The sequence below is a fragment of the Trichomonas vaginalis genome, chromosome III, assembly GCF_026262505.1.
Source record: "Trichomonas vaginalis G3 chromosome III, whole genome shotgun sequence".
Lineage (NCBI taxonomy): Eukaryota > Parabasalia > Trichomonadida > Trichomonadidae > Trichomonas > Trichomonas vaginalis.
In genome coordinates this window covers 26,087,018-26,102,393 of record NC_067205.1, presented here as the reverse complement: position 1 = coordinate 26,102,393, position 15,376 = coordinate 26,087,018, and the positions used below count along the sequence as shown (strand labels likewise).

The following is a 15,376-nucleotide window of genomic DNA, read 5'->3' as shown; positions in this document are numbered from 1 at the left end:
CTTGTATTCCTTGTGGTCCTTGAGGTCCGGTGTCACCCTTCTCTCCTTTCAGTTCATCTTTATGTTCGTTATAATATTCTAATGTCATAAGGTGTACATCATTACTGCTACCAGCAACGCCGAGAATTTGTTTCTCATTCATGACTAAATTCTTTAGGCATTTAATGTTGTCGTCAAATCGAAAGCTCTTTAACAATTCAATGAGAACATTTAATACTTTCACCAATGAGGCATCTACTGTAGAATTTATATGTTGCACCGTTCCATCATTTATGATGGGAACCTTGCTTGTTGTAATGAATGGGTCATAAGTGTTAAAAGTATCGAAATCAATGACTTTTTTAGTTTTTCCATCGTCAATGACTAAATCATTGCCTTCAATGGTTAAAGTTGAGTTTTCGTTTACTAGTTCATGTGCTCTTCTTGCTTCATTTGTTTCATACGCATATGCAGCAATAGTCATATTTTAATGAGAATAAAATGTTGTTCTATTTACAAAGTACAGACCCGAATGAATACGGAATAGTAAAACTACAAACAAACTTAGGTCTTCAGAATGAAGCGCTTGCTTTCAGAGTTGTTGACTTCAATACTATCGCAACTTTTGTCATAACAGATGAAACAGATTTCATAGAGATTGAAATAGATGACAAAAGAAGTGTTATAACATTTCCTAACAGAGCTGGGTATAGAATAGATAAAATTGCTGGAGTCATAAATACTCTCATAAATGAAGAAACTATTGACAACATAGATGTCGAACTCTCTTCTGAGGGAACATTGAAGTTCAGCAGCGAGAAAGAGTTTAAGATACCAAGAATGAGTCATAGAGTTCAATTGCTTCTGGGAGCATACCATATGACATTTCCTTTGAAAAGTGTTGACAAAACGATTGAGATGAAATCTGTTCCATACGTATGTTATGGTAATTGTTTATACATTGAGTCTAAAATAGCTAATGTCACAGGCATTTCAGGAGTTAATAGTAAAGGTTCAGTAGAATATAAATCCTTCTGTTATGCAGTCAATTCAATGTTCATTCCAAACGTTCCTGTCATAGCAACTCATTTAGGTAAATGGGTTCGCATTAGTCCTCATAATTTGAAAGACATGCAATTCAGACTTGTTGACTTTCAAGGAGAGCCTGTAGAACTGAAGGCACCAGTGCGAATGACTGTTGAAGTTGACTTTTTAGAAAATATTAAATGCAACAGCTTACAAGAGAACTCAGAGCTAAAAATATAAAGTATGAATGTTATGTATTAGGTCATGAACTTTGGTTGTTGCTGTTTGATGAAACAAATGAGTTAGTTATGTCAGTCAAGAGAACAGAAAAATATTGTGTTAGTGAAAACTGCACCAAGTCAATAAGATTAGGTTTGCATTATGAAGATGAGTTCGATACTGTTGAAGAAGTTTTGGATAGATATTACAAATTGCTAACTTGAAATTTTTGACTGACGGCGCAAAGCGCCAAGACCGAAAGTCCTGACTGCTTTAATTTACTAAAACATATTTCAAGCAAAGTTTATATTATGTTGAAAGTTTTGTATATTCATTCGAATATTTATACTTAAACTCAACTCCTGTAGTTCCTGGTGTTTCAATGATGCGGATGTTACCTATTTTCATGAATATTGGCGTTTGACCACAGCATTCGATTTCAGGGTCGAGATAGTCAATGACACATTGTTTCCCTGTTATTCGTGAGATAACATTTTCAAGGTCCTCCTTTGTTAGAATTATTTGGTTCTTACTTATAAGATTTGTCAAAAGCTTCTTATCGTCTTTGAGTAAAATTGTTTGGTATAACTGAAGAAGGTAATGGTCTACGTTATCTGAAGGATTTGTTTGAACATTTGTGTAAGGGTTGTCGTTGGCTTCTCTTGAAAGAATTTGGTCCAGTGGTGGATACTCTAACTTAACATCTGATGTAGCGTTAGCGTTTGAAGCTGTGTTTAAATTCACCGACTTAAGTTCTGGTTCTTTTTCTTTCAAACACTCTGAACTATAGTTCTTTATGACAATATTGTTTGTCGTTCGTGAGTCAACATTTGATGTCGGTTCAATTGGAACATTAACGGCACCAGCTAAGATGGATTTGCTTCTCATTTCATATAGAATAAAAACCTTTTATATGTATGAAATGAACAATATACTCGACAAGGGTTTGAATGTAAAGCTAACGAATGAAAATATTTTTGAATTCACTGAGACAGGTGCTGTGTATAAAGATGTAGAACTACTGAACAAAAGAGCTAAGGGAAGAAGCAGGAACATGAACAAAGGGTGGAAGCCTATAAAAATTTATGTCAATGATGGCTCAGGAGGTTCAAACATAAAGTATGCAGAAAGTTATAGAGTTTATGCTCTCAAAGGTGAAAAGCCTTCATTTAAGAACAGCTATTCTAACGCATATCCTCAAAAGCTAACGGATGGGGAAGTGGATGATATGAATGACAGCAAAAATATTAACAGAAATGGCGACAGAGATGCATGGAATTTGTTTACCATCAGTCAATTGAAGGTTAAGCTTTAAAACAATGTTGGTCGTTCCCATGGAATATTTTTGACTTTAATGGTATTAGTCATGATATGAATCTCAAGGTATGAACGAGGAGAGATGAGAGACTTATATGCTTCCCAAATTTCTTCAAAAGGTAATGTTATACCTGACTGTTTCCAAATGAGTTCAATATCATAGCGTGAGAAACCTTGAAAGATAACGAAGTCAGTTATGAGACGTTTTATGTTTAAAGCTAAAAACATCCATGTTTGCATAAGTATTGCTACAGTTAAATGGTAATGTCTGACTTTAGTTATGATGTTAGCTAATGGTGAGTCTGGTTTTGACACTAAACCTTTTCCGGCGAAGTCGTCACAAACGAGCAGAGTGTTTGAAGGATACTTTTTGAAGGGGTATTTTGAAAGTTTTGATAGAATGTAGTTTGTAAGTCGTTTCATATCGTAAACTCCTGAGTATTGACGTAAATGGTGTTTGTCAATAATTCTTTCCATCTCCTCAGAAGTCTTTTGCATTCCTGACTGTATAAATTCAACGATGGCATAATATTTCCTCTTACGTCGAATGTAACGTTGAAGAAATTCAATGAGTTCGCTATCTGGAACTTTAACGACAGATGCTTGAACTTTACTCATGAATGTTTTCGCTGTTGAATCCATAGAGTCTGAAGTTGCTGATATAATGATTTGGTCATAGTAAGAGTCGTTTCCTAAACGTTCTGTTATGAGTATATGACGAATGAGGTTAAATGTCTTACCTGAACCCATCTTTCCACAATAGAAATAAACACCATTTGAACAGAACTCATAGTCCTTACTGAAAGGAAGAATGAGAGAACTGTTGAGCTTTTCACTGCTTTCATTCATGTCTTCATCTACGTCATGTATTAAATGCTTCATTTTATCTCCATTAAAAATGCAAGTCAGAAATATTCAGAACATAGCACCGAGTCTAACTGACAAGAGTATAAAGATATACTATGAACACGTTATGATGAAACCAACCAAAATTCAAGAAAGTCAGTATACTTATGAATATCCAAGACACTGGGTAGAGTATGTAGGAGGTGAGAAAGCTATTGAAATCAGACAGGTTCGAAGTATTCCAGCAGGAAGAACAATATTATTGAAGAACTTTAATGTTTTGAGATATAATGATGAAACAAAGAAGCAAGATAGTTTCCCTGTTGCTGTGTATGTGAACTTAGATACAGGAGATGACATGAAAGTTTTTAATACAAAGCTTCAAACGGTAGTGAGAGAACAACTGACTGCGGAAGGGCATCCATTACCTTCAGAAGTTACCATAGCATATAATTTTGAAACAAACTCAATAGATTTTAAAGTCATCTCTGCAAAGAAGTCGGGTTTTACATTTAATGAAGCAGATGTATATTCGAATGAAAACTTCAAAGCTATTGCATGGTTAGATAATGACGATTGCTTTAAGAAAATATTTAAATACAGTGACTCAACGATGTCAATAGATGACCTTCGTGGAATGTTACCATCGACGTTTACAGTAGAAGGTTCAGCAGGATTGCTTACAAGATTGTCAATTGGTGGCGTTTGGTCTCGTGAGAACATTGTTATAAAATCCAGTATAAGTGAATTTGCTGAAGAATCTATATTATGTCTTTCAAACTACATGTATTCGCCGCCGAAGCATTATAGTATAACAAACTTTGTCAGTAAGTTTAACATAAGACTTGTCGAACCTTCTTCAATGAAAGATGTTGTGCTACCTAAAGATGGAAAGGATGGACTCATTATTGAGATGATTTTAATAGCATATTAAATGAGTTTGTTTTTGAAGGTCATTCATGATGAAATAACTGTTGTAGAAGATGTTAGCAATTGTTCAGACATTTTTAAGCGTATAGATGATATAAGAAATAAGTTAGATAGACCGCAAAGCGGTGAGAACGTTTATGTTTCATTGACTTTCTCCAGTAACGAGAACTTTTATGAGATAATATTGAAGAGAGATGATTTTAATATGGTGTAAATGGTAGCTTGGGCAGCTTTAGGCGCAATGGGAACAAAAGCATTAGCATTTGGAGCAAAAGCACTTGGAGCTTATGACGCAGTAAATAAAATGAGTGGAGGAAGGGTTTCAAAGACATTAGATGCAAATAAAGGAAAGATTGGAGGCTGGGTTGCAAAGAAGTTAAGATTAAATAAAATAGGGCTCATAAATAAAGCATCCAATTTGGTTGCGACTGAGTCAGAAAATGCTTTAGGAAAGGACGATGAGTTTGCAAAACACGCAAAAGACTTTAATGACCAGATGAAAGGTGAAACAATGCATTTAAATAGAGTCGATGGAACTAAAGAAAATGTTTCTTCTCCACAACTTCCACCAGCGGTTTATCCATACGGACCTTATGGAATGTATGGAAACCCTTATGAACGACCATTTGACCCATTGACTGGTGGAAGTAATTGGTATCATTACGGATGAAGAAGAAAGACAGTCAAGTTGGAGACAGATGTTAAGAAAGCAACTAAAAAGAAACCAAGGAAGAGAGTTATAAAGCAATGAATTCAACAGGGTAGAAAACCGGGTGAAAAAAGAGGTGAGATTTCACCTAAATTTATTTTTGCATTCAACCCAGGCTGTTGTCAAAATGTCATGTTGTCATCATTTTTAAAAGAAGTTAAATAACCTGGTGACATGGTGACGTGGTGACACCTTCAGTTCTTCAAAAATAATTCATAAATGCTGCATTCTCTCCTAAAAATATTTTTGCGCTATGTTTTCATACGTGTGAGGGTGGTGATATCATTAATTTTTAAGTTTATTTTTATATAAATGACAGAACAAAAATATAACATTTCTACTCAGCAGGAATGAGACCCTTACTGACTATGTATTCGTTTAATGCTTGATGAAAACAATGGTACATATTATCGTATGGGTATACACAACGTCTGTTTCCATCGTCGTCGTATATGTAGAGCTCAAATCCAGTCCAACCTTCTTTTGTACAATATGTAGCTTTATTTAAGCATGCATTTATGTAGATAAGGCAATTTTCTTCATCGCTCCAGAAATAATTTTTGTTCTTTGTTGAAATAGTTTTCGTTCCTCTGCGACCATAAGGAATGTATGCAATGAACTTTGCGTCATATGGGATTGTAATATATTCAGGTTTCTTTCATCGTCAATGGGTCTGTCTTTGTTAAAATGCATGTTTCTCAGTTTTACTTGAGTTTTGAATAGTTCACGGAAACGTTCTGGGAAAGAGTCATAGTAAATGTAGTCAGACATGTCTTTGTAATGAAATAAAAAATTAAAAAAAATAAAAATAGGGTTATTTTTTATTTAGTGAGGACGGTAGTGAAGTCATTAGTGAAGTCATTAGTGAAGTCATTAGTGAAGTCGTTTATGTGTCAGATGGTTTTGTAAATATTTAAGGTTAAGTTGGTGTTATGGTTGTGTTGTAAAATATACGTTACCGGTTTCGTAAAGTGTCAAAACCGTTAAGTGGTGTACGGAGGCGCGCAGTGCCACAGTACACTACTTAGGGATACTAACTTCAATCATAAGTCCGGAAGGAATTGTGGAAGAAATTTGATTCAGGGGCTTAAAACGTTCAATAGCGGAGAACCATGCTTGGGTAGGCGTTGGCTGTGGAACAATACCCGTCTTCATGTCCAAAAATGCCTCAAAATGAGATTTGGCATATTAGATATCTTTATTTATTTGGTTATAGGCGGAGATTATTCCAAGATGGCCATGCTGCTCAATTAGGTTTCTAATAGTTACCTTAAGATCTTTTGGTACATTAACTTTGGGTCTCCCGCGCTTAAGGGGAATAGACACAGATGGGTGAGGCTGAGGCTGAGTATTGGCAGAGAGCTGTTGCTGTGGGGGAGTGTTGGCAGAGAGTTGTTGCTGTGCCGAGGTGTTGGCAGAGAGCTGGCGTTGAAGAGGAGTGTTGGCAGAGAGTTGTTGCTGTGGAAGAGTGTTGGCAGAGAGCTGGCGTTGAAGAGGAGTATTGGCAGAGAGCTGGCGTTGAAGAGGAGTATTGGCAGAGAGTTGTTGCTGTGCCAAGGTGTTGGCAGAGAGTTGTTGCTGTGGAAGAGAGTTGGCAGAGAGCTGGCGTTGAAGAGGAGCGTTGGCAGAGAGCTGGCGTTGTGGCGGGGTGTTGGCAGAAAGTGGGCTTTGTAGAGGAGCGTTGGCTGTTGAGAGCTGTTGCTGTGGAACAGAGTTGGTAGTGCTGGCTGATGAAAGCTGGCGTTGTAGAGGAGTGCTGGCTGATGAGGGTTCTTCCTGTATACGAGAGTCGTTTGAACTTTGTAATATCAAATAATCGGTAAGGAGAGTGTCATCTCTGTGTTTCAAAATGGATGAACACTCGTAGAGTCGATTATTATATTTAATGTAGAAAGTAGTAAACTCTTGAAGTTTGTATGTATGATGTAAGTACTCTTCAATAGTAATTAGTCTATTACATAAGAGAGCTTTGTAAAATGTTATCTTGTTAATTGATGAACGAATAGTGTTGTTGACTAATGGAACATTTGTGAGAACAATTGCTAACGGTGTGCGCCTTTGAATCTGTGCTAGAGCTGTTTCAAGCCAAGCTGAATCAACTAAGGTGTACAAATTCATTTTAAACAAATTTGAAATGAAATAATTTGTGAGAATTTGAGAATAATTTAATTATTTCAGAAGTCTATATTGAAAAAATATTCTTAACAAAATTAATTTAAATGGTTCAGAAAATAAAAAATTAAAATTAATGGAAAAAACATGATTAGGAATAATTAACAATAATAAATATAATGGTTTTGGATTATTTAAACAGCTATAAAAGAACGAATTTTACAAATTACGATAAAAAAATTATTGAAAAATAATGAAGAGGATAAGGATTTGAATCGAAAATTAAAAGGATGATTATGTGTCAAATTAAATTAAAATAAAAATTTAGAAGATTTAGACAAGAAATAGTGCAAAGAATTAGAATTAACATAAAAATCGAAAATTTAATAAAGGAGAGATAAAATTATTGTAGTATTCAATTGAAAAATTTTATAAAATAAGGAATATTGGTAAACAAATAAGTTTCATCTAAAAAAAGGAAAATAAAAATATAAAAATTGAAATAAAAACAGAAATATAAAATATTTTAAAATGCAAAAAAGTTTCATACTAATCGTTTTTGTATAATATTTATCATTGAAAGATTATTGAAAGATATTTTGAAAGAAATCGAAAGAGTTAAGAAATATTGAGAAGAAGGACAATTGAATGAATTTTTGGCCGATTGTGCTATGCAAAGTTGATGATAATTGCAGGAAATTTTGAGATTTTCGAGGTTTTGGAGGGTGTGAGTACTATAGCATGTAATAGTATCTCACACCCTCCAATTCATCCTATTGCGTCGAGAAAATTTTGGTGAAATGTCGTCGCATTTCACCAAAATTTCTCGGCGCCATATAGAGAACTAGAGTCTGCGAGGTACTGATTCTATCTATGTACCTCGCAGACCCTAGTTCTCAGCCAAAATGGCTAAAAATTGCTCGCAATTGTTTGCCATGTAAATTGTCACTTTTTGAGGAGATTTGACATTCTGTCAAATCTCCTTTTTTCGTATATAAGATTTTCACTAACAGACCATGCAAATGCAATAGGGATAAGTCTATTATTTGGTGCAGATGTACCAATAATGAGTAAGTTTCCTTTTTTAATACAAAATAAAAACGTTCCATCAATTTGAATTATTCCGCAAAAAGCTTGTGTTTGCATGTAAAAATGAGTTATTGGAGGAATTACAATAAATGAATAAATTTGAAAGTCTTTTGAATTTTCAGGTAATTCATCACCTTTCTTAAATGTATGCAATTCAATTTCATTGTTAACTTCTTTAACTAAAATCATTTCGCAGAATCCTTGTTCGATTTTGTTTATGATTGAAAAAATTGTTGAGAAATAATTGTAAGATTGAATTCTATCCCCTTTTGTGGTTCCTTTAAGTTTATTTACTATATTATGGAACATCGTATAAGTTGCATTGGGAATATTCAATTCTTTTGCAAAAATTTCTTTGCATTGAGGAACATTATCAGAATTTGCTAATTCATAGACTTTTTTTCCTGCTTGCAACTTAAGAATTTTTGGTATATTGTTACTCGGCTTGCATTGCTTTGCTCTATGCTCGTGTTTAATTACTGGAATGAAGAAAAGTTGACCATTTTCATGAGTCTTTACAAGCTCCATGCAAAATTGGCAGTTAGGACAACGAAACTTTTTTCCTTGCTCAAAATTTAATGGATAAAAAGAATTATATGAATCTTTTGCAATAAATATAGCAGCTTCTGTAGGATCTGTAAATTTTAATTTGCTATATCTTTCCTTGAGAATTGGAATTGGGGATTTTCAGGTATTTCCATTCTATATTTCAATTTTTTACGGGAATTCAATTCATTTTGAATTAAATCCAGCATATCAGCTCCATCTCCTTTTTCTTCATCAACAATAGCTTGGATGGATACTGATATAGTTTGATTCTCTTCCACTATTGTCGGTTCGCTTTCCGACATGAGATAAAATTGAAGGTTTAACGTACTTTTGATACTCTGAGTTAAAAAAAGATTTTCTTAACATAATTTGATTTATTGGTCCTTAAAAAATTCTGATTCAAAATTGAATTGAATCGAACGAGTTTTCCTTTTGAGTCATTTCAAATATTCATGAGAAAGAAAAAAATTCTAGCAATTTCAAATATTTTTGATTTGATTGAATTCAAAAGTGTCACAAATATTCAATGAGAAAGAGAAAAGAGATCGAATATGTTGTTTCTGAGCGAATAGTCAAGCAATATTTCGTTAAGTACAAAGATCAGCATCCGGAAAAAAATAAATGGGTATATCAAAATGAGATTCCGCAAGAAATATTTGAAAAATATCTAGAAACGAAGAAAACAGAAAATATTGATGAAATGTTACGCTGTACTCGAATTGTTCATGTTGTTGATCAAGATAAAAAAGAATTTTATCTTGAATTTTCAAAAAAAAATCAAATTCATCACATATTAAACAAGAATCTAGATGAAGAACATCAAAAGGCTTATATAGATTATCTTGAAAGTTTACTCAAACTTGAAATAAAAAATAAAAATTAAATTAAATTAACCCTCGTTAGGATATCGTTGCAAATAAAGATCTGTTTCTCAGAAAGATCCTGATTTTCTGATAAATATTCTGTTGTAACTTCTACAAGGTTTAAGATATGAAAAACATTTTTGAATATTTCATCGCTATCAAATCTGCGGAAACATCTGGAATATAATTTCAAATATTTGTGAAGATTTGAATTCTCAATTGCATAATTAATTAAAAATTCATGTGAATTTAAAAAATCGGTAGATGAAATTTGCATGGGTATAAGAGGAAGTACACAATAATACCCCTGAACTACATACTCTGTAAATGAATAGTGAGGAGAAAGACTTCGCAGAATTTCAAGTGTTTTTATGAATTCTAAAGCCATCTCAGATGTTATATCGACTGCTTTATAAAATAAAACTATAAATTTGAGAAGATAAACAAAATCTTCGTTATTTATAATTGAATTCACGTCATTAAAAAAGTTGAAATAATTTGATATTAGTATATCCGAACATGGAAGAGCAGTTGCATATCCTGGGTAATATTTTAATAATTTTGTAAAGAAATTTGCAATTGCATAAGTTGAATATTGATTTTCGTACTCAATAATACTAGAAAAAATTTCTTTCTTGAGTAAAACTGCGTTTTGGAAGAATTCAACGTCAAGAATATTGTTTTTAATCAAAGCAATAAATGTATCGATGATATAGAGAGAATTGTCACTGCTGCTTATGAAACGTAATATCTCATCATATTGATCGGAAAATGTTGATAAATAAAGGTATTGTATGTTATCTAAAGCTTTAAAATGAATTAATTTTAATGAAAAAATGAAAAAAATCTGGTTAATATAATGCGATAAATATTCGAATAAATTTTCCAGTAGTATCAAATCTATTTGAAAGATATTCGAAGAAGTGATATTTTGAATTGTGAATTTTAATATTGTTTCATTTTGTGTAGATTGCTCGATAATGAAATGTATCAAAAGATTCATTGAATATGAGTCAATGGAAAAGCTTAAATCCTTAGGGATATCCAAAATAAATCTTAATAAAGAAGATTCGTCTTGAAAATTAGCTTCCGAAAGTTCTATTTCAGTCGGAGCTGGAAGATTCCGATCATTTATGAATCTCGAAACGACAGAAAATTTGTATTGTTTATATTTCATTATTCGAAATGATAAACTTCAAAATCTAAAATTTATTTTTTTACAATATATTTCATCCTATTGTCAAGGCTAAATTTTTCACCGGAAGTGTATCAAAAATTGATAAGATTTACGGTGATCTAATTATGACAATTCAATGCATCTCGTGATATAACGCAGATATAAACACAACTGATATTGCATAACTAATAATTGAGTCAAATAACTAAATTATGTGTTATATTTTACATATTTTCTTCAATTTTGTAATAAATGGATGTTTAACACTAATTTTTTAAGGACTTCGACTTTAGCATCACATAAATATGTTATTTTCTATATTAAAACGTAATTTTGGTGGTCTTAGAATAGAAAAATATGCAATATTCGTGGAGATAATGAGGGTTCTTAAACATGTTCTTAAAAATAAATAAAATAATACAAATCTTTATTCAATCTTTTGATATTGTTGGTCCTCTCTTTGTGAAAATACTTAACTTCAAAGAGTATTATGTTTTACCTAGTGAGGACCTTAAGTTTGCAAAAACATAATAAAAGTAAAATAAAAAAGATCGGATTTATCACAAAACTTTGAGTATTATAGGATTTAATATATTTTCTTAGTAGATTATATGATTTAGTTTCTTAAAATCTAAAGTATTTCTTGAGGAAAATATAAATTGAAATTCAAAAAGTAAAAAAAATGTAAACAAATCAAATTTTAAATGGACCAAATGTTGATTTTTCATTCGTTTTCTCATTATCGAAAAAAATTTGGAAAGCTAAGAAGTCAATAACAAGTTATATAATACAACAAAACCCACATCGGATATGTTTTCATCAAATAGTCTCCTAGATTTGTTATGAAATTAAAATATCATGATATTTTAAGGGCTTTTGATTTCAATATTAGAATTATTCAGTTATATCGTGCTAATATCAATTGCTTTATACAATTAATCGTTTACAAGCTGCAAAAATCGAACAATAATTTGACTTTGTAAAAAAAGTGCGTCATTTTTATTCGTTATACTTACAAAATGTAAACATTACGAGAAACATTTACATTTGTAAATGTAACAAGTAAATACATCAGATTTAAATTGTAAATGTAGTTTATCTCTCTCATCTCCTTTTTAAAAGGTATTACATACATACGAACGCATGGGTCACTCAATAATTAGCGTGATAATAATTGAGGATAGACTGTAATCGTAATTTTATTTTTGGACTTATATTTCGACATTTTGAAGTCGCTTGAAAGTCTTGCAAATGATTAAATTTGGAAAATTTGACCTAAGTCTGCATTATTTTGATGACTTAAACAATTCTATAAATCTGTTTTCCTAAAAATTTAAAAAGATATAATTTCAATTTCCCTAAATTTATGTAATTCATATATCACCAAAATATTTGGACTGCATTTCGTTTGTCTGCACCTAATTAAAGTCTAAATACCAATTAATTTTGGAGTTGCATTGCTTTTAATGTAAAAATGCACGTTTAGAAAAAGACGATAACGATTAAATTACAAAATCGATAACGACGACGATTAAATTACAAAATCAATAATGACCCATAGTCTGTCGACTTTACTGAATTGAGCAGTAATAATCTTGTTTTTAATCTCATTCACTTCAATTCCTGTTGATGATCGAGATACTTAAATAGATGAGGACTCATTAGGCTTAATCATTGATGAATTTGATTTTCTGAATATATTGAATTTTTAAGATTGATCATATGTAAAGAGACATTGCATACAAATGCAAAAATTGTTCACATGATACTTCGTTAAAATCTGAGTTTGAATGGAAGATTTCTCAGTTCTAATTGAATTGATGTCAAAAAAATAGTTATGTATTTAAAGATTAAATGCATGTAATGGTCATATAAATCGTTTTAAATAAGTAATAAAAAATTAATTGGCTTATTACATATAGAATTGTTTTTCTATGTGATTCAATAATTTCAAAAATTATACCAAAGTAAGAACCTATACATTCATGTGTATTTTATGCTTTTTATGATTTGAGAGAATTCATAATTCAATTTGAAAACATTATATTTAAAATTATTACCATATTATGAATCATAAAAGAAATAATGAAGCTTTTGAAATCGTAGTCAATTGTTTGAATTCATGTGATTTATTTCTTGAAGAAAATAGACTAACTATGCAATCCAAATGCGATATCAAATTTTATTTTTTGAGAAGTCTCAAATTTTAAATACGATGTAAAAAATGTTAATACCCAATTTCAATACTTATTACAGGTATAGTGGTTTGAAAAAAATTAAAAATTGTACATGCCAAACTATGATGCATCTAAAAAATTGCGTTTATAAAAATTAAATTTGTTATCCAAAATACCGAATATATTTTCTAAGAATAATAATATATTGTTCCTTTAGGACAATTAATGATTTCAATACTACTTCAAATTATTTAACCGCTCAAAAAATCATTAATTTTGATTATTTAAGTAGTTTGACTATATCTAAATCAAAATATGTTTTTTACTTCATTCTCAATTTGATCGAATATTCTATTCCTTTTATTGGCTAATTTCCACAAGCGTTAATATTATTTAATGTAGCATTATATCATATTAATCTTTTAATGATGTCCAACTATAACTAATTTGAGAGTTTTAATTCAATCTAATTTGCTTTATTTTATTAATATGAATATACTATCAAAACTGTCATAGAAATAATTTTCACTTACTTGGATACAGCGAAACGATATTTCAATCTTAAATAAAAATGTTGAGTCAAATTGCAAAAGCTATTCTTGGATAATCTTAAGTCATACAATTTTTAATTCGAAATCACACCAAGTACCAAAATTTTAAAAATAATTCTCAATTTCATTTAGAAATGGCTGATTAGCAGTGAAAGAAAAATTACGATTGTGCAATTAGATTCATGTTTTTAGATAGTTTCTCTTCAATAAGAACTGAATATATAATTTTGAAGTCAAGCTTCATTGCTGAAACAAATATTTCATTATCATCAATATTATTCAAATTAATGTTACGACTGCGTCTGTTATTCAAAGATTCTTCATTCTGTCGTCTAATTACCATGGAGATTAAAAAAAGTTCTTACTTTTATTACTTTTGGAAAACAACTTTCAACCAATTACTTTCTTTAGTTATAAAAGCAACATGAATCTGGAAATTTAAGTGTCATCTAACAATCTTGGTATTAATTTCTTCGCAATTTGAAGCTTTTGAAGGCCTTTTCTCGTCAAGTTGATTTGTTTTATTATCTTAATTCGGATCTATAACTTCATGATATTCTAGGATTTTCTTATGAATCAGATCGGAATGAAACAAATGTCTTTTTTTTCAGAGGATAGGCATATTCAAAATTTTCGATTGAATTTGAATCACAATATCATACAATCAATGATTGGATTCTTAAAAATTATAATGAATTCTGATCAGGTTGTCACCCTTAAAAAAAATAAGAAAATCTCATAATAAGTAGTCTTATTTAAGTATTCTGAGAATACAAGTACCATACATGAGTTATACCTGAAACCTGGATTCTATTTAATCGAAGCATGGGGTGCTCAGGGCGGACAAGGCTGTACAGATGGTAATCTTATGACCGAATATTATGGCGGTCGGGGCTCGTATGTCTCAGGAAAGGTCCATCTCTACTCCACACAAAAGCTATACATTTACCTCGGTGGATCTGGCAAAGCACCATCTAATTGCTCCAAAAATCATATTGGAAGAGGAGGCTTTAATGGTGGTAGTGGTGATGCTGGCATTGATATCCGTGATGATGATCCATCGGGTGGTGGTGGTGGCGCTAGTGATGTGAGACTAATTAATAATTCTGATCCAGAATCCCTTTATAGTCGAATCCTTGTTGCAGCAGGTGGTTCTGGATCATGTTTTAATGGTTATGGTGCTCCAGGTGGCGATTTGACCGGTTATCAACCTACAACAGCATATACCAAAAAATTTTATCGATCAAACACCAACCAAACTAATGGGAACTCATTAGGTTATGGTGCAAATGGAAAGGATAGCGAGAATACCCCAGATTCTGGCGGGGGTGGAGGATATTACGGCGGAAATATTGGAGAAAGTATACAATCTGGTTCTCTGGGATATAAATCTGCATCTTCGAGTGGTTCGAGTTACATCAGCGGCCATTTTGGATGTAATTCAATCGACAGAAATGGAGTTCATACGAATAGACCTGATCATTACTCAGGAATTGTTTTTGAGCAAACAAAAATGTATAATGGCTTAGTTGAGTTTCTTAGTCCGGAAGGGAACTTAGAGGAAGGCCATATTGGCGATGGCGCCATTCAAATCACTCCTGTCTTCATCTGTACTTTGGGCGGGAAACAATACAAATTCTCTATTGATATGCTTATTTTTCTTTTATCTTGAATAAACATTTTCTATATGTAAATAACTATGCTTAATTTTTGCTTTGTCGCCAATAATGTGTCTAAGATTATTTTCATTGTTTAAATCTCTATAATTTATTCTGCTGATAGGAATAATATCCTCAATATAAAATCGAATAACATAATTAACACCTTCAATA

General features: G+C 31.7%; 6 protein-coding genes and 1 pseudogene across 7 annotated transcripts, besides 3 other annotated features; 4 read left to right on the top strand and 3 right to left on the bottom strand.

The window, feature by feature from the left end:
• Window positions 1-6,065: part of a mobile genetic element that runs on past the window's edge.
• TVAGG3_0766770 (uncharacterized protein) lies at window positions 820-1,245 on the top strand (the record flags this gene model as incomplete). Its single annotated transcript, XM_051245836.1, has 1 exon — window positions 820-1,245. One exon carries the CDS (start codon window positions 820-822, stop codon window positions 1,243-1,245), a length of 426 nt encoding a protein of 141 aa, XP_051092423.1.
• On the bottom strand, window positions 1,498-2,112 carry TVAGG3_0766760 (annotated as a pseudogene). Its single transcript has one exon. A coding segment is annotated over exon 1 (615 nt).
• On the bottom strand, window positions 2,536-3,390 carry TVAGG3_0766750 (protein of unknown function, DUF4106 family; the record flags this gene model as incomplete). The annotated part of the gene is made up of 1 exon (XM_051245835.1): window positions 2,536-3,390. One exon carries the CDS (start codon window positions 3,388-3,390, stop codon window positions 2,536-2,538), a length of 855 nt encoding a protein of 284 aa, XP_051092422.1.
• Window positions 3,440-4,321, top strand: TVAGG3_0766740 (uncharacterized protein; the record flags this gene model as incomplete). Its single annotated transcript, XM_001312050.1, has 1 exon — window positions 3,440-4,321. The coding sequence occupies one exon, from the start codon at window positions 3,440-3,442 to the stop codon at window positions 4,319-4,321; it is 882 nt and encodes a 293-aa protein (XP_001312051.1).
• Window positions 4,532-4,987, top strand: TVAGG3_0766730 (protein of unknown function, DUF4107 family; the record flags this gene model as incomplete). Its single annotated transcript, XM_001312049.1, has 1 exon — window positions 4,532-4,987. One exon carries the CDS (start codon window positions 4,532-4,534, stop codon window positions 4,985-4,987), a length of 456 nt encoding a protein of 151 aa, XP_001312050.1.
• A 149-nt stretch (window positions 6,066-6,214) lies between the features above and the next one.
• Window positions 6,215-7,144, bottom strand: TVAGG3_0766710 (LP04239P family; the record flags this gene model as incomplete). Its single annotated transcript, XM_051245834.1, has 1 exon — window positions 6,215-7,144. The coding sequence occupies one exon, from the start codon at window positions 7,142-7,144 to the stop codon at window positions 6,215-6,217; it is 930 nt and encodes a 309-aa protein (XP_051092421.1).
• Window positions 7,145-8,137: 993 nt separating this feature from the next.
• Window positions 8,138-9,268: a mobile genetic element.
• Window positions 9,269-12,161: 2,893 nt separating this feature from the next.
• Window positions 12,162-12,373: a mobile genetic element.
• Window positions 12,374-14,385: 2,012 nt separating this feature from the next.
• TVAGG3_0766680 (glycine-rich protein family) lies at window positions 14,386-15,216 on the top strand (the record flags this gene model as incomplete). The annotated part of the gene is made up of 1 exon (XM_001312048.1): window positions 14,413-15,216. One exon carries the CDS (start codon window positions 14,413-14,415, stop codon window positions 15,214-15,216), a length of 804 nt encoding a protein of 267 aa, XP_001312049.1.
• Window positions 15,217-15,376: the final 160 nt, after the last annotated feature.